General features: G+C 41.3%; 1 protein-coding gene across 3 annotated transcripts in view; it reads right to left on the bottom strand.

Annotated features, from left to right (window-relative positions):
* MKNK1 (MAPK interacting serine/threonine kinase 1) overlaps positions 1-10994 on the bottom strand; it is a 38650-nt gene extending 27656 nt beyond the window's left edge. Inside the window, exon 1 of one of the 3 annotated variants that reach the window (XM_028733583.2) lies at positions 10702-10994. In XM_028733583.2, coding sequence (XP_028589416.1) covers positions 10702-10705 — 4 coding nt within the window. In that variant the 5' untranslated portion in view covers positions 10706-10994. Of the gene's footprint in view, positions 1-9068; positions 9090-10701 lie in introns of those variants that run through there. The other 2 variants (XM_028733585.2, XM_077928766.1) reach the window with 2 other exon arrangements.
* Positions 10995-19362: the final 8368 nt, after the last annotated feature.

Raw genomic sequence — 19362 nt, 5'->3', positions numbered from 1 at the left:
ACCTGAAGCACCACTTTAGCTAATGGGGCCTCCTGCTGCCGCCGCGCCACCGGAGCACGATTTCTGTTCTCATCCTGAAGTAAAGTTCTTAACCTGAAGCACTATTTCTGGGTTAGCGGAGTCTGTAACCTGAAGCGTATGTAACCCGAGGTACCACTGTATCTTGTTATATATACGTCACATTCTCTTCCTCCTCATCTACCCTCCAAGCAACCATTCACTCATACATTCACTCATACATGTATCATATTTAATCACTACAATCCCTAATTGAAGATTTACTCACCAGCATGAACCATTTTTCTTTGCACACATTGTCCCGAAAACCAAAAAGACTAATTCCCAGGGAAGTTTAGTCCAAGAATGACAGTCTGAATTTGCCATGTAGTCAACAAAAAGAAGCTCCTAGCCTGCCTCTCACACCACATATACCTTTGAGGTCCAGGAAAAGAGAGTGACAGAGTCTACAACTGTAAAACCTCACACTGCCTGGAGATGTGTTCAACGTAAGGAATGAGCTATTTAGTTTATAAACCTCATTTATATTTACTATATATCCTCCCAGTAAGGGTGGAGTACAAACTGACAACATACTCCTAGAAATAAACAGAAATAAAGCAAAAAATAAATAATCAAGAAAAATGCAGCATGTCAGTAGGAACAAAGTAGACCAATACAACAAAATTCGCAAAAACAAGCTGGGTTATTTTTGTATTCTTAGTACTAAAACAAATGCAATGTAAAAAGCCTCAGAGAGATAACAGTGAAAGTGAATGAATATATTTCTTTCTATATAGAGAGCCTAGAACTGTGACTGGGCTGAGTCACCAACTATTATTTAATAGAAGCAGTCTATCTATTTAATGCATTTGCTTCCATACAGTCTTAGCTAATATATATATATATATATATATATATATATGCAGGTTTTGGTGTCCTCGGGTGTCTTCCCGTGTAAAAGTTGGGGTGTCTAGGCGACGTTTCGACGAGGTCTCACTCGTCATCTTCAGGCTGGTGTTTTCGGCTTCTTGTTACTGGAACAGAGCAGGATCTCAGTGTTTGAGTTCCTGTAAATACTGTTGAAGGTGTGGTGTATAGCCTCCAATGTTTTGGGCAGAGAGGAGGTTCCCAGGCTAGTGTGCCTTTTCTTCTTTTGTTCCTTAATTACTTGAGGGATATCTTGAGTGATTTCTTGAGCGATATCCTGAATCCCACTTAGGTGGGTCATTAGGTGTGGATTAGTTTCTCAAGCCTTTGTGTCTTGAACTCTTGAACTTTGTGAAGAGTTTTTTTGAGAAGATGGCTGTACTGCATTTGGTTGTGCTCTGGCTTGGCTTCGTGTATAGGGGCGAGCTGTGGTTTTGTGGCCTGTGCCAGCCAGATCTGTGTAGGGATTGCAGGGGGGTGCAGCATCCGGAGGTGCCACCATGGTTTGGCTACTGGATGGTATCTGTAATTCATCTGTGGAGAGGGTCTGGGTTTGGGTCTGGTGTGGTTGATTGGTGATGGCGTTCTGTGTGCCTCTGGATCTGGTGTCAGATTTTGTGGGGAGGGCTAATTTCCAGATGTCTGGCAAGCGGGATGTGTCGTCACGCTTGTTCATGTTGTGAGGGTGTTTCTCTATCTCGATGGCTTCCATGATTATTCTCTTGTGGTGATGTTCCATGTTAAAGAGCAATTTGGAATCTGCAAAATTAATTTCGTGTCCTGTTTCTTTCATGTGTTGGAAAAGAGAGGAAGTTTTTTCTTCTTTTTTGACGGCATTCTTGTGTTCTGCGATACGTGCATTTATTCGTCTGTTTGTTTGTCCAATGTACGTGGCTGGGCAGACACCCGAGGACACCAAAACCTGCATTCCTGTACCCGTGAAAATCTACGAAAGCATATATATATATATATATATATATATATATATATATATATATATATATATAACTTGTAATCTGTGCTTATTATTTTATAATTATTGACAGCTTTGTCTGTTAAGATTTAAGAGTGAAGCTTTTATAAAAGTTACATTGGGCAAGATCCAATGTTGTGCAAATGGATTTTTTCCCTCCTCCTCCCAGAAGACTCCCAAGAGGTCTCCAAATATCCTGTGGAGGGTTAGGAAGAAAATGACTCTGAAAGGTCCACTCTTTGAAACTAAGGACCAAACAGAAGGCCTGCAAGGATTTGCTTCCTCCCTTCCTTCATCTCTTTCTTTCTTTCTCTCTCTCTCTCTCTCTCTCTCTCTGGAGTAAGCAAAGAGGGAGGAAATAAAAATGATAGGTTGGGGGCAGGGTAAAAAAGTGCTCTACGCTACCCAATAAAATCTCCCTAACTTCTGAGAAGAACAAAGCTTGTCTTCCCTGAAACTCTATTGGACTCCTCCTGCGATTCTGTGAGTCACTCTCTCACTCAGCTGGTAAGGGGCAAGTTCACCTTTTCTAAGCTGCTCAAGGTGTTGCATACAATGCAAAATGGAACCAGCACTTCCAGTATTGCATCTAAAGTGCAGCCACTGATTATCTACGCCTCTTCTTGGAAAAGCTGCCTCTGCCATCAGGCTCAGAGTTACCCTGCTGCAAGGCATTTTGGTCAACGTATCTGACTGTCTGGCAATCTGAAAAGCGTTTTGTGGATTATTCCCCAATTACCAAACCTGGAAGAGATAAGCAGATTGGATATTGGGATACAAGTCCCATCCACACAATTAAAACAATATTATACCCCTTTAAACAGTCAAGGCTTCCCCCAATGACTCCTCAGACCTGAAGCTTGTTACAGGTGCTGTGAGGTGTTAGGAAGCCCCATTTCCCCTCACAGGCCTACAATTCCCAGCATTCCCCAGAAAGAGAGATTGACTGTTAAATCACTCTAGGAATAAGTTTGGTGAGGGAAATGGGGAACTCCCAACACCCTTAACAAACTACAGTTCCCAGGATCCTTTAGGGGAAGCTATGACTGCTCATGATACTGCTTTAAATGTATGGTGCTGATGGAGACACAGTGTAGCACTAAGATGCTATAAGTTTCAAGAGTCGAGAATTGAGAATTGTAGCTAATGACAAGATAAATAGGACTCAGCAATGTACTGTAGTGCCACTGCAAAGAAAGGCAAAGCCATGTTGGACTGCAATGATATGGTACTATGTATGACGCTGGAATTTATTTTGCATTGGCAAGGCAACGGCAAGAGGAGTACATTCAGTTCTGGTCAACATGCTTAAAGATATGAAGCAGCTGGATGTAAGAATAACAAACATGAAAAAATAAGACATGCAGAGAAATACCAAAAGAGCTAAGAACGGAGAAAATACAACTAAGAGTCTTCAGAAGCATTTTTGCCTTGAGAAGCGTGGGAATTGTTTTTATTGGTTAAAACAGATGACAAGAAAGAATGTGCTCAAACTGCATCCAAAGATTTAGCCAGGGTGTTAGGAACAACTTTCTAAATGTAGGAATGCTGGAGCACAGCAACAGGCTGCATTATTTATGCTGCAATCCAAACTCCTTTTGCACTGGGCTAGAGGGCAGGGAAAGAGGGATTGGAATGGGTGAATATTCCCCATTCTGTCCATCAAACAGGCGGATGGAAGGACCACTATCAGAATACCCCACTGGTGCTAGCCTGCAAGAACCCTCCAACCAGGACATTCTGGGAGCAGGGAGGGAAAACAGCTGAGCCAGGATCTTCTGGATCTGAACCCAGTTCCACTGCAGTCACTCTGCAGTGATTTGCCTGCCGCAACTGCCTTTTGGCAACATGCAGAACTGCCTCCGTTGCTGCCTATCCAGGGTTTGGACTGTCCTGCCAGTTATTAATTATATTTATTGGCTGCCTTTTAGCCATTGCATCTGCCTACGGAATCTAGAATAAAAAGATTTTTTTAAAGAATTCTTAGTGGATTTTCCAACATGGGTGGTTTTTAAAGCATGTTATAGACAGATTCAGTACTCAGAATAGAAGCACTGAACAATGGCTCACTAAGGAGGTAGTCCATCCCTGCAGATGTCAACTTGAAGCCCTTTGGGGGAGAAAGACAGGTTTGGTTGGAGTTTCTAAACCTCCACAATATGTTAGGATTCTTCCAACTTTGGAGACCTCATTTCTAGAAAGATGAAATAGTCAGCGGCATGTTTAAGACAAAACCTCCTCCTAAAGCCATATCAAAGCTATTTTTAAATATACAGTATATACATTATAGGACATGAATGTATCAAGAAACCTAGAGTCCCTTTGGGAGGAAGGGCGGGATACACATTTAATTAATTAATTAACAGCTCATGAACATGAAGAGTTAATCAGAGGCTCTTCACATTTTACCTCAACAGAACAAGGGAAGATCTTCCATTCCAAAATATTATTTTGACTCAAAATATTATTTTGTGTGGAAAGACTGAAAGTAGCAAAATTATCCCTGGCCTGCAAAACAGGCTTAATGTTGCTAAGATTCTCAGAGTTCTGTACACCATCTCTTTATGTGACAATCACAGGACTTGCAAGTCGATCCACAAGCCATTTTAAAGTAACACTTGGCACCTACCTGATTTAAATGTCCAAGCTACAAAGGGTAATAACCTCTCATGCGAGGCACTGACAGGATCTCATCAGAACCCACTCAAGACTGACTTAAAATATTAGATGGGTTGCATCATAAGATCAGAAATAACTGGTTTATTGTTACAGAGCAAATAGAGGTAGCCAAATTTATACAAGATAAGGTCCTATACTTCAATCATTAAGATGTCCACAGCAAATGTTTCATTCCCAGCATTTTATCATTATACTACCTTTGAGTCCCCATTAACCCTCCAAACACATTAAAATCCCAGGCCTAAAAAAATAAAATCCAGTCCTGGGGTAAGATAAGTCTTCTACGCAATCCTTCTGAAATTAATTAGGACTGTTTTAACACAAGCTTTTTTTTTTTTTTTTTTTTTTTTTTTTTAAATATTTTTTATTGCTTTGTTTTCCAGGGTCAAAGTACAACATTAATACATCGTCGATAACACAACAAGAGCTTTTTTTTTTTTTTTTTCCAAAGTAAAAAAAACAAAAAAGAAAAAGATTCACTTTTTCAGATCTTTTTTCAACATCAACTGGACTTCCCCACATCTTCCATCCCTGCTTTCTTTACAATAAAAATCAACAGCAAATTAAAACCTTGTTTCATGTGTATTTGTATTTTCATCTACTTATTTACTCTAAAAGTTAAACTTTTCTCAAACATAACTTAGTTTTAATCATTTCCGAATCTCAATACTGAAGCTTGTTTTTCTCAAAACTTAGCAAATTCTCAACATTCATATAACTTAAAATGTTTTTGTAAATAGTCCTTAAATTTTTTCCAATCCTCTTCCACTGCTACTTCTCCCTGGTCTCGGATTCTGCCGGTCATTTCAGCCAGTTCCATGTAGTCCATCAGTTGCGTATGCCATTCTTCCAGTGTGGGTAACTCCTGTGCTTTCCAGTATTTGGCTATAAGGATTCTTGCTGCTATAGTTGCATATAGAAAGAAAGTTCTATCTTTCTTTAGCACTCTCTGGCCCACAATGCCCAGGAGGAAGGCTTCTGGTTTCTTATGAAAGGTATACTTGAATACCTTTTTCAACTCGTTATAAATCATTTCCCAAAAAGCCTTCACCTTCGGGCATGTCCACCAGAGGTGAAAGAATGTTCCTTCAGCCTCCTTACATTTCCAACATTTATTATCAGACAAATGATATATCTTTGCAAGTTTGACTGGGGTCATGTACCACCTGTACATCATTTTCATAATATTTTCTTTTAAGGCACTACATGCCGTAAATTTCATACCGGTGGTCCATAACCTTTCCCAGTCTTCAAACATAATGTTGTGTCCAATATCTTGTGCCCATTTTATCATGGCTGATTTAACTGTCTCATCTTGAGTATTCCATTTAAGCAACAAGTTATACATTCTTGAAAGCACTTTCGTCTTAGGTTCAAGTAGTTCTGACTCTAATTTTGATTTTTCCTCCTGGAAACCAATTTTTTTGTCCTTTTTAAAAATCTCTAAAATTTGGGCATAATGAAACCAGTCTCGCACCTTTCCTTTCAATGTTTCAAAGCTCTGCAACCTCCAAGTGTCCCCTACTTTTTCTATTATTTCACAATATTTTGCCCAGCCACCCCCCATATTAAGTATTTTTGTGGCCTTAGCCTCTATTGGTGACAGCCACCTCGGAGTTTTGTTTTCAAGTAAGTCCTTGTATTTAGTCCAGACAATAAACAAAGATTTCCTGACAATATGGTTTTTAAATAGCTTATGAGACTTTACCTTGTCGTACCACAGATATGCATGCCATCCAAAAGCATTGTTGAACCCTTCCAGATCTAGGACATCAGTGTTTTCTAACAAAAACCAATCTTTCATCCAGCAGAGGGATGCAGCTTCATAATACAACCTTAAGTCCGGCAGGGCAAATCCCCCTCTTTCCTTTGCATCTGTTAATATTTTAAATTTTATTCGGGGCTTTTTGCCCTGCCAGACAAACTTCATAATGTCCCTCTGCCACTTTCCAAAACACTCCACCCTGTCCACGATCTGCAGGGCCTGAAACAAAAACAGCATTCTTGGCAATACATTCATCTTAACTGCTGCAATTCTTCCCAACAAGGAAAGTTTCAATCTTGACCAGATTTCTAAGTCCTTTTTAATTTCAGACCAACATTTTTCATAATTATCTTTAAACAAGTTCAAATTTTTCCCAGTCAAATTAACCCCCAGGTATTTCACTTTTTTAACCACATTTAGCTCCGTTTCCTTCTGAAACCCCTCTATTTCTAAAGGTGTCAAGTTTTTCACCAAAACCTTAGTTTTCTGTTTATTTAGCTTGAATCCCGCCACCCGACCAAACTCAGAGATTAGTTCTAAAGCTCTTTTTGTACTGGGTTCTGGCTCCTGTAATGTCAAAACCAAATCATCTGCAAAGGCCTTCAGTTTATATTGTTTTCCTCCGACCTGTATTCCTTCCACCCGCTGGTCCTTCCTAATCAAGTTCAGCAACACCTCCAGGACGGAAATAAATAGCAAGGGTGATAGGGGGCACCCCTGTCGTGTTCCTTTTTCAATTTTAAACTCCTCTGTCACCACATTATTTACTATCAATTTAGCTTTTTGTTCTGAATAAATTGCTTCAATACCATTTTGAAACGCCCTTCCCACTCCCATCCCTTCCAAATTTTTCTTCATAAATTTCCAAGATATGTTGTCAAAGGCCTTCTCCGCATCTATGAATATCAAAACTGCTTTCGTATTCAAGTTTGTCTGTAGTAGTTCCAGGACATCCACAATGTTCCTAGTGTTATCAGACAAATGTCTGCCGGGGAGAAAGCCTGCTTGGTCTTTATGAATTACTTCATTTAAAACTTTTTTCAATCTATTTGCCAAAATATCAGCAAAAATCTTGTAATCCACATTTAGGAGTGAGATAGGACGATAGTTCTTAAGTTGAGTCTTTTCGGATTCCAATTTTGGTATCAAAGTAATGAATGCCTCTTTCCACGATTCTGGTGCCTCCTTCCCCTCCATAATTTGGTTGCATACCTCCATCAGTGGTTGAATCAAATATTCTTTCAATGTCTTATAATACTTGGAGGTAAGTCCATCTGGGCCCGGGGATTTGCCTAATTGCATGTTCTGAATGGAATTTTCAATTTCCTGTTGTGTTATTTTATAGTTCAGGGCTGTTTGTTTATCTTGTGTTAATTTTTCCAGGCCGTAGCTTTTTAAAAATTTATCTATCTCAGTCTCCACTTGGGGTCCTTGGGTATACAATTTTTTAAAATATTTCTGGAAACACTTTCTAATTTCCTCTGGTTTCTGAATACATTCTCCTTCAACCTCTAGATTGGTAACAAAGTTCAATTTTTGTCTCCTTTTCAGCTGCCATGAAAGCAGCTTCCCACATTTATTTGCCAATTCAAATGATCTTTGTCTCATCTGTTTAATTTTCCATTCAACTTCTTGATTTATCAGTTTCGCATATTGTGCTTGATGGAATTTTATTTCTCTTAAAACTTCTTTTGATTTTGGGTTAAGTCTCAACCTTCTCTCTCCGTCCTTTATCTTCTCCAAAATCTTGTCCTTTTTACCATTCCAGAGTTTTTTCCTAATAGTGTTCTGTTGTATCAGAAAACCTCTCATAACAGCTTTACTTGCGTCCCAGATTGTTTTCTTTTCCACCGAAGTGTTCAAATTTATTTCAAAAAAGTCTTTCATCGTTTTTTGGGCCTTCTTTACAATCTCCTGATCTCTAAACAAAGAGTCATTCATTCTCCATCTGAAGGATCCAGCTGGTGTGAGTCTCAAATCCATTTTCAAGGCGTTATGGTCGGAGCAAGTTTTGGGGCAGATTTCAATTTTTTTAACACAAGCTTTTTTTTTTAACTATGCTTTAAGGTTCTTCCTTATTTATTTATTGAATTTATATATCCCACCCTTCCTCCCCAAAGGAGTCCAAGGCAGCAAACAGATACACAATTTAAAAACAAAAACAAATACTTTGCCCTTCAATATCAATAATCCTGTGCATGTTCACTCTGAAGTAAGTCCCACTATGTTCAATGGAGCTTAGTACTTGAAAAGGCATTGCCCCCAAATAAGGATTCGAGTATGCACCCTAGAAAATAAGAATATCCCACAATATCTGTCAACATTAGTTGGCCATGTAGTCAGTGCTGGGTTTACATATAAGCTAAACAAGCTATAGCTTAGGGCCCCACTCTCTTGGGCCCAAAAAATTGAAAGAAAATACAGCTTGGATGTACATTTCCAAAATATAAGATAAAAAACAAATAAAATAAAACCTACATACAGCAACAGTGTTATGTGTTGTGTAGGCTCCTATGATGTACGTAATGGGCCCCACCCATATCACTGGTTTGCTCATTTCTATATCAATTACTTTGATAAAATACATTATTTTGTTATGTGCAAATGGTTTAGGTACGGTACCTATTAGGTCCAAAAATTACCATATAGCATATAATCAACACAAAAAGCAGTGACAATTTGTTGTTGACAAAGGACAGCTGGACATATAAAGGGCCCCATTACCTTCAGTAGCTTAGGGCCTCTTCAAACCTAAATCCGGCCCTGTGTGTAGTGCAGAACAAATGCACAACTACAAGGAGCTATGCCATTTCCAGGACCATATACAGAACTATCTCCAAGAACGTCTACTGTAGTTTCACTGACAAGAAAAGGAGGGCCTTGACTACATCAATTGATGCATTATTTTCAGGCAATGGACGAGATGTTATTGCATGTCAGCCAAATTTTTCTGTTTAAGAAATACACAGAGGGCCTGGTATTAATAGTGGTAGCAGTAATAAATACATGCATACGAAGTATAAAACAGCATTTGAATGTAAACATAGGAATGCACAGCATCACCACTATTCAGAAGGTGAAAAAAATTATAACCCCAGGAAAGGCACTGAATGATTGTGTAAAGAAATTGTGTGAATTGGAAGTTAATCTCCACAGGACTATTTTCTCAAAGAACAAAACAAAACCCCAAGATCTGTTGAATCCAATTTTCATAGTGTCTCCGTTCAGAGGAATGAGCAGGTGAATGAGCAGGATGGAAAATATGTGGCTCTCCAGATGTTGCTGTGGAGTCCACCAGCCCCACCAGCATCGTAAATGGTCTGGGGTGATGGGAATTATAGTCCAACATTTGGAGTACTGCAGGTTCCCTATCACTGTCCTAAGGAGAGGACACATCTACAGCTGCTAGCTGTAGCAATATACAGGGAAGGCCAACACTTACTTTCACATTTTCCTGGCAAGATTTCAGAAGCAACAGATTGCAGAACTAGAGGGACCATGATGTAACCCAGTGAGGCAATTCTTACATTCTAAACTTTGAGGGCAAAGGAACCATGACTTAGTGCTCCCAATACCTGTGTGCAGGATGCTTCAGCTCTCTAGCAGGGCTACTGCTCCTAGGCTGCAACAACCCTAGGCTGCAACAAAGCTTACATACAACCCCTGACAAATGCCTGTACTCCCAGAAAAGCACTACAAAGCAGACTCTGCGGGCTAGAAAAGAGTTTCTGTAAAAACCTCAAATATGTGTTAGTCCACTAAATAGATACTCTTTTATCTCCTTGTACCTTATCTAGTATTATTCAGCTTAGCGCAGGCACAGTAACAGCCGCCTACAAAACCAAACCTCAAATCTCATTGTGAGTTTGAGAAGTTGTAAATGACTTGTCTTCCTGATGCCTCGAGTTCGAAAGACCTTCCAGCTCCTGCATTAACTTACAACTCATATAGGGAAGTCACACATTCTACCACTGCAAAAGGAAACTGGGGACGTGCAGAGTGCACTGCTAACCACAAAACCAACATGGTGAGAAGTAGGAGGGGAAAGGAGCACCTCTACTCTATCCAATTACTCCTCCTATTTGTTGTGCCACTTTACGTATCGCCTCATTAGGGAGGACTCCTCCCTTCCCACTTTCCCCATTCCTGGAAGGAAGGAAGAAAGAAAACAATTCTCTGTTCTATGGACGGTCCCTATCCCTGCGCCCACCCTGTTTCCCACGCTCATCCCCGGGGAGGTGCGGAAAGTACTTTCTGGCAGAGCTCAGGTGAAATCCCCAAGACACGGGAGCATCACTGCAGAACGCCTCTGAGCATGTGAAGAGTTCCTTTCCTCCACCAATAGCTCATAACTCACCCATCCCTTCGGGCTCCGAAGAAGCTGGGAGGCCCCCCGAGGGACAGGGCTTCTCCCCAGCAGGCTTCCCTCCGCCGGCCGCTCCTCCGAAGCGAGCGCTTCCCCGCTCCGCCCGCCTCCGCGGTTGCCACGCCGCGGCCCTCTCCCGCCCCGTCGGACGGGGCTCCCGCTTAGCCACGGGGAGGAAGGACGAGCGAGGGAGCGCGGGGAAGCTCGCCGGCCAGCTGCCGCCCCTCAAGGGTTAAAGACTTTAAAAGGCCGGGCCAGCGCATGCCCAAGGAATGCTCTGCCGGTCGCGGGAGGAAACGGCGCACGCGCAAAAGGGCAGGCCGCGTGGGGAGAAGTCTGTGCACATGCGCAAAACACTCTGAAACGGGCTGGCTCCCTCTTTTATTGTGTGGGGTGTTTTCTCTCTCTCTCTTTTTCGATTCCGGATGGCATACGCAATAGGAAGGTTGTGTTGCGTTGGGAGAGCAGGCGAGCTCTCCATGGCAGCGGGGATGCCAGAAACACGGCTTCGGCCGTTGGTTACTCATAGTCCAAAAAGATGTTACAGTATACATAAACACTGATCCCACGCACCCAAATTTGGATCCCCGCTTGCTGCTTAAGCTCTGGCCTGTGAAGTCATGGGAGAGCTAAAAATTAGTTCAAAGGCTATGCTTAATTATCATGACAAAAAATCACACCCGTGCAGAAGAATCCAGAAACCGCCTAAATCGGGGGACTTGAGCATCAAGGGTGGGGCTAAGAAGGCCAGGGAAAATGGTCTATGAATTGTCTCTTGAGCAAGCCATGAGCTTAATTAAGGTAAATCCATTGCAAAGAGTAAGGGAACAGAGCAAGGCAAAAGTTGGGACCATGAGGTATTGCATTGCAGGCCAGAGTTGAACTCTCTGCCCCTTGTCGTATCTTCCAACTCTACAGTTCTGTTATGTACTAAGCTTGGTTCCTAGAATAATAGGCAAATAGGATCCTAGAATGCAACAAGGGATTGGCTTGCAGGAAAATATGAATCAGGTTCCAGGAGGAAGCCAATCAGCCTATTAGACTGGTAGGATCCTAGAATGCAACAACTGATTGGCCTGCAGGAAAAGACCAATCAGGCTCCAAGAGGGAAGCAGAATCAGCCAATCAGGACTCATTCTGTAAATAATGTATATAAAAGCCTGAGGTTTGGGGGGCAATTCAATCACTGTTTTACATGCTGCAATAAAGAGCATGAAAGCACTACAGGACTCAGAGTATATTTCAAGTTCTATGATCTTACCTTTGAAAATGTGATTATCCTAGATGTGAAATGACATCCATTCTAGTTATGAGTCAAGACCACAAACTTTTACACCCACAACCTAACCCTTGAAAATTTATCATACCATGCTCATGCTACTTTTTTCCCCTCCAAAAAGCAATATGTGCTATATTTATGCCCCTCAGCAATGTTTAGTTTTCATATTGCTGACAGCTTGCATTTTGAAAATTTCTTCACCTCCCTGCTTACTTTCTCTTCTCTTCTTGATTCACTTAATCAAGGTTGATACATTGCATAACACATTGATTTCTTAGAGATTTGCAAGCCAGGAAGAAGAACAAAATCAGCAAGGGGCTCCAGGATTTCAGCTGCCTACCAGCCTGTCATGCAAATGGAAGTTTTCACTGTTGGTTTTTGTCCTCAGGAAATTTTGTCTTCAACCAAGTCTCCATATAAGCATTTTTTGTTTTCCAATGGGCAAGACTAACAACTAGCAGAGTGGGATATAATGTAATGTAACACTCTGTGCTATTGCAACTTAAGGGGGGGGGGTGTCAGGATGCTAACAGGTTAAGCCTTGATCTGAATAAACAGTGAAATATACACTGCAAGTTTTTGTTATTGGAAGGACTTTACTTGAGTGGGTACGTTATTGTACTTTCTTTCAAAGCGAGACTCTGATGCTACAGTTTGCCATGCTTTACTCAAGGATAGTTGAAATTCACTTGACTTCCAGCAGGGGAGACCTTGAGACTGTTAACTTCCCCTCCTTCCTTACCTGTACCTCTAAGTGCAAGTCGACTGACTTTTACCTTGATGCCTAGAGGGCAACCTGTGTGCATCTAAATGTTGTCCAAGAAAAGGCAACAAATCAGTACGACATCAAAATACAATGGTACCTCCGGTTACATATGCTTCAGGTTACATACGCTTCAGGTTACAGACTCTGCTAACCCAGAAATAGTGCTTCAGGTTAAGAACTTTGCTTCAGGATGAGAACAGAAATTGTGCTCCGGCGGCACAGCGGCAGCAGGAGGCCCCATTAGCTAAAGTAGTGCTTCAGGTTAAGAACAGTTTCAGGTTAAGAACAGACCTCCGGAACGAATTAAGTACTTAACCTGAGGTACCACTGTATGAGCATAGCCAGGTGGGGACAGGGGGCAGCTGCCCTCCATCAAGGAAATAAATAAAAATACATTTTTTTAGGTTCTGTCCCTGTCCCCAACATAAATCCTGGCTATGCCCATGACACAGTTGGATCCATTTTGTTTCTGGCCACAATTAAGTAATAGTGATAGCAGACTAACCCAGCCAAGTGCTTGAGTGGAGTTAAGCAATCAAGGCTAGGAGGTTGTACCAAGAAAAAGCCCATGGTATATTAAACCTAACAGGACCTCTTGTTTGTTTGGGATTTAACAGTGTTATTTATTACTGTAGGAGACTGTGATTCTCTCCTGATCTGAAGCCAGCTTACCTAGTCCCAGGCTTCATTCTGGATCATGTGAGGAAGCAAAATGGATATCCTGGCACCAAAAATTCTGAATCATTTTTATTGATTTTTCCAAATTTTACCAAATCAGCCACATTAAAACAAATTTAAAACAAATTTTCCAAAAAGTGGTTTCCCATGTTCTGTTCTTGATGTGTCCGAAGGTTCTTCTTGTTGCTGCCCTAGTTATTTCTAATTCACATTCCATCCCTTACAATTAACCTTATATTACAATAGTGCTTTTTAAAAAACGTATTATCCTTAACCATCAGCTATCCACTTGCCAATTCCTGCATGTACAATATTTATCATTTACAATATCTACAAGTGAGGTTAGTCAACTAATTATCATTAATTATCCGTTTGGAAATTATCATTTCTAAAATAATTTCTTTTCCTTCATTCTGCTTGTATGAAAGCCTAATAGTTCACATTCACTAGATGTTTCCCTCTCCTTAATAGTACAGTCCACACCAAAGATTCCAAATTTGAATCCTGCATTTCATCTTGTTATAACCCGTTCCTCTCTTTTGGCAAGCCATGTAACCACAGAGCATATTCCACTCATTTATCTCCTCCTAATAACAATAACTTTGAACTTACTGTAGTGAAATAATATACAAGGGCATCTTCACTGGAAAAGCATCACATCCCAAGGACCTGGAGCAAGTGCTTACTCACTATGTCAGCTTTCCCAGAGCACCTGGGAAAGGAATAACCATCCAACTTAGCCAGATGTAATTTGATTCCAGTTAGGAGTAAGGGGTTTATAAATAAGCTCCCTCTAATTTGACTCGAAATCAGACTGGTACGCTGTCTTCAACTTTGTGTGCTGTGTCACAACCCCTGACTGCTGTAGAATTCCTTTTTTTCAATTCACTCTCTGAAATATACACATGTATCACTCTTGGAAAATGACCCAAAGTCCGTCGATCCAAGGAAAGATAGCATCTCTTCCAGCAGGGTGTATGTGACCAGATCACTTCCAGAAATAGCTGCTATGAACTAAAGAGGAAGAAATGTAATCGACAGACTTGTGACTCTAGTGTCAAGATCCTGTGTAATAAATCGCTTGATACTATATGTGTTCTTACTTTATTTGACACAAAGACAGCTGGCTTTGCTGAAGGCAGTAACCAATTCCAAAGTGGCTTTCCAATCAATGTGTGTGGGGGGGTTAACTTACAAAAAAAGGAGGAGGAAATCCAAGCCTGTGTTATTATCCTTGGTCAGCTATGATCTTACTAGCTCTATTGACTTAAATCCTCATATTACGAAGGAAATCTGAAGTCCATCGTGAGTGTTTACCTAAGGAGGAAGCAAGAATGTGCCTCTTGTTTCATTGCAACTAACGCCAAGAAAAGATGTAAGGTTGCACCCAACATTAGCTCTACTCAAGGAAGCACATTGAAATAAATGGCATTGACTCACTTAGGTCCATTGATTTCAATGGGTCTAATCTGAAAAGAACTTAGTTGGCTATAACCCATAAATTGCACAAGAGTTTGATTTTCCTTTTTTCCCCATTCCCCTCCCCACAAATCTGCTCCGGAATCCCTTAATGGTGAGGAGGAGAGGTAGAAGCAGCCTAGCTGTGCAGGAGGATGCCTGGCCATTCTAAGGTATCTCATCCATGGGCAAAAATGAGCCATAGTTTTATGGATTGTGACCATTATTCAGCCAGATCAGAGCAAGTCAGACCTCTCTGAGGATTGATTGTTCTTTACCTCATGGACTGGTCCTGGGCAAACTTTCTGAAAAGGTCTGCAGTATTTTCCTAAAGCCATCCGTGTAACCACTCCATTTTAGCCATGAACAGCCACTATCAGACGCATGTGTGTACATGTACACACAAGTGCTCAAAAGCCGATTCCAAGAATGCCTGTACAGTATTAAGAAACTTTAGACTGATTTTGTATTTTGCAGCATTAATCTAGCCTAGTTCTGATGTTAAAACATTTCCTTATTGCAATCTTAATATAACACATTAGAAAAAGTAGTAATATGGAAATAGTGCTTAGTGCCGTCCACAACCAGTCACCTGCAGCCTAAAAGGAACCTTTTGCAAGTCTCAAGTTGTTGTATTGTGTATCCAAAATACTACAGGCACAAAGCAGCGCTACTTAAGTTCCATACATTCTTTGCATATGGTGGCCCAGGTTTTAAATTGGCTACTTAATCTGACACTATTATTTACAGTATTATCCAGGTGTGGTGATGCCAGAGGGCGAAAGCGCTCAAGAAATTGCAAAGAAATAGAAACACATGATTCGGAGCCAGCATAAATGAACGCTGAAAGTTTTTTGAAAGGTGCTGCGTAAAGCTTCATATGCAGAGTTTAGCAGAAAACACTCCAAGGCAGTGTTCTGCTGTGATTTGACCTGTGCAACAGTGTTTTCCCCACTCAGCTTAGAGCTCCCCAACCTGCAATAGCGCATTTCTTCCTAAAACATTTCCAACTGACTCCACCAGAGAGAAAGTGGCAATTTCCCTTTTTTATTTGAAGAAGGGTGTGGACAAAGTTTGCTAAAGTGACCTGGTTAAAGGCAGAAGGGAGAAAGTTAAACAGGAAGTGGATGATGCTGAGGCAGGAGTGGAAGCACAAAGAAATGTGAAGCAGGGTCTGTTGTGTAAGCACATCCTGCAAACAACAGAATGCGCTCACTCCCAGACTCTTACCTAGCTTTATGAATGGAGTGACATGCAGTTAGATAAGAAAATTCAGAAGGAGGAAGCATTCAGAGCTTTAGAAGACAAGGTACAGAAAAACATTTCTCAGACACAGGAATTTATTGGGACAAAAGTAGAAATATATGGTTATGTATATGGTTATATAATGTATAGTCCCAAATAATTTCTGCTGGCGTCACAGAATGAGAGAGACTCAAGGAAACATATAGGCTAGGCGTGGGCAGATTTCAGGCTTTAGGGAATCTACTTTGGGTTTTTCCAAGAACTGCAAAGTCTACTAAAGGGAGAGTCACCCATCACAAAATAGGGAGTGGGGTCACCTGGAAAATGGTAGCGTAGAGGCTAGAGCCAATTACTTTCATGAGACAAACACTGGAATGGCCTACATCTGAGTTGCTATAGATAGGAGAGTCTAACAGCCTACACTGCAGGCTAAAGAGTCTTTTGTTGCTGCTGTTACTAGACCACTGGGAGTCCAGATCCCTTGCTCATCTACTTCAAATCATCCAGCAATCTACAAGCAGATTATTTTTATCTTCTATTCATGCTACCTGCTGCAGGGTAGGGAGCCTGTAGTCCTCCAAATGTTGTTGGGGGTCTGACTCCCATCAATCCCAGTCAGCATACCCAAGTGTCAGAGATAATGGGAATTGTAGTTGTGGTCAGGGTGTGTGGGTGATATTTTTATGGAGACCTACAAACCAAGTCAGAACTTTTCCAGTTGCTCAAATAGAAGCTTCCTTGCTTAAAATCTACATGTCAGCTTTCCCCTTTGCATCAAAGCACTTCTGTCAAGATACACAAAGAAATTTATAACACTATATTATCTGTAGTTGCTGATAAATGGTGCAAGAAAAATGATCGTATCAGCACCCAAGCCTCATAAACAAAGTCTCAGTGGGAAGGCACAGAACATGAAGAGGGAAAAATGGTTCCCAATCAATATAACCATAGACGTCCAATGCAATTTAGGATGACACATTTTGAGTTAAGGACTGAGCCAATTATGCTGAAACATGTCTGTACCAAGGGAAAGTATGATACGTTTTCAAAAAAAGCATTTCGCTTTTCTCCCACTGACATTGATAAACAGACTTATGGAATGGTAGAGCTGGAAAAACTAGGAAGTCAGGTAATCTAGCTTGTTTATAATGAATCAGAATTGTCCTCCTACAGCAACACCCAGGTCTAGTAGTTTAGTTCATCCAATGTGATACCTTTGGATTGCTGTAACTAGGTCATAAAACACTAATGCTTAAAGTCAGGGTTCTGTAAAACACACCCGCACAACACTGTTATTGTCTACACATTGCTGGCTTAAAATGCCGTTAGGTCATTCTTTTCCATAACTTGGATTGAATGTGGTTTTGGGGAAAACACATCAAACCACACTATTCCACAAGAAACAACAGGGCAGATACAAGCAGTGGAGGCTAGTCCACTAGGGCATAGTCTTCCCAAGAAGAATGACAAGAAATGTTTTTTAAAATCCCCCACAAAATCTCAAAGCTACACACTATTTATTGTGCCACACACATTTTATAATTCTATTTGAGCTCAGAGAAGTTCTGCAAACATTTCTATCCATCTACTGTTCTCTGGTCAATCAGCTCTCTTCACAGCTAATCCTAATCCCAAAGTATGACAGATTTTGAAAAATATGACAAAGAGGTTCCTTCCATGTGTCTCTAAGCAGAAAAACCCATATGACTGACTGGGCTGCCAGAAAGCTGTTCTTAGGAGGCCTGTCCAGCACAGCTACTATAGCAGGTATGGGAAGAGTCAGGACTGTTTCAAAAACTGCCCACTGTAGTAGCATCAGACAGTCAGAAGCATGCGCTAGTTCTGAGAATGCTCAGAGCTGTTTCTCTGAAGGTCAGAGAAGCAACATGGAGTGCTTTCTACTTTGAGGAGCTTTTTTCGTTTCATTTCATATTTCTTTTGTGACCTTACTAGAGAAAGAGCAAGCAAGTGAGAGTGATTCTCTTCCTGTAATAAGAATAAAGGGACCCCTGACCGTTAGGTCCAGTCGCGGACGACTCTAGCGTTGGGGCACTCATCTTGCTTTACTGGCCGAGGGAGCCGGCGTACAGCTTCCAGGTCATGTGGTACCTATTTATCTACTTCACTTTGACGTGCTTTCAAACTGCTAGGTTTGCAGGAGCAGGGACCGAGTAATGGGAGCTCACCCCATTGCGGGGATTCGAACCGCCTACCTTCTGATCGGTAAGCCCTAGGCTCTGTGGGTTAGACCACAGCGCCACCCGCGTCCTCTTCCTGTAATAAGTACAGTGTATCTGTTAATTGGGAGAAGAGTTGGTGGGTTGTGTATGTGTTGCAGCAAACTCTGTATTAACCATTTCCCTGTTTGAAACAAACCACTTATCAACTCAGATTTCAACAGGTGTGGCAAGTCCACAGCCTATAGGCTGGCTCAGACCTGCCAAGCAGCCTCAAATTGCCCACTAATGCCCCATCCAAGTGGGTATCTTCCAAAGGAGTGGTCTTTCCTGTTTCCTGAGCAACCATATACTAGGCGTGCAAGAGGAAGAAGACGTGCCTTTGAAAGGTCAGGAAGAGGCACCGTTGGACAGCATCTCACTTCTTGCTGTAGTGAAAAAGATTGTGTCCCCCTCCTCATCACAGTGCTGCAGTTGGTGGTGGTAGTGGTGGTAAGCTCTGTCTTACTGAAATACCTTTCTCAGCATTTGAGAGAGAAAGTGAATAGTGCATGGTGAGTGTATTTCTTTGTGGTCTAAATATGTTCTGTATATGTGGTGATGGCACATGCATACACACGTAAGATATGTTTGGCACACCCTCCACTGTCTTGTGGCCCTTGGAGAAGTGGCTGATTTCCAGTAATGCCACCATACCAATAACACCTTCAGGCTGAAAAAGAATAACCATCCCTGTCTATGGGAAATGACATTGTCAAGAGAAACCCATGATGCCATTTTGGGTGGCTTATCAAGAATCCGTAGCGAGGATCAGTGAATCCCTAGGGAACAGAAGATCTATGATTGCTTCAGAACATGTCTGCCGAAAGCATGTTGAAGGGTTACACAACAAATAACTCAAACCAGATTATCACTAGGCCGATTGGGTTATGTCAGTTTCAGCACAAATATTTTTAAGCATCTCAACACTCTCATGAAAGAACGAAGGATGGAATGGCGGTCGACAAAAAAATTGACAATGACCTTTGGGTGGTGAAGCTGTTGAAAAA

Source organism: Podarcis muralis, chromosome 5 (genome assembly GCF_964188315.1).
Source record: "Podarcis muralis chromosome 5, rPodMur119.hap1.1, whole genome shotgun sequence".
NCBI classification, from domain to species: Eukaryota; Metazoa; Chordata; class Lepidosauria; order Squamata; family Lacertidae; genus Podarcis; species Podarcis muralis.
This window is presented reverse-complemented; position numbering and strand designations above follow the sequence as displayed.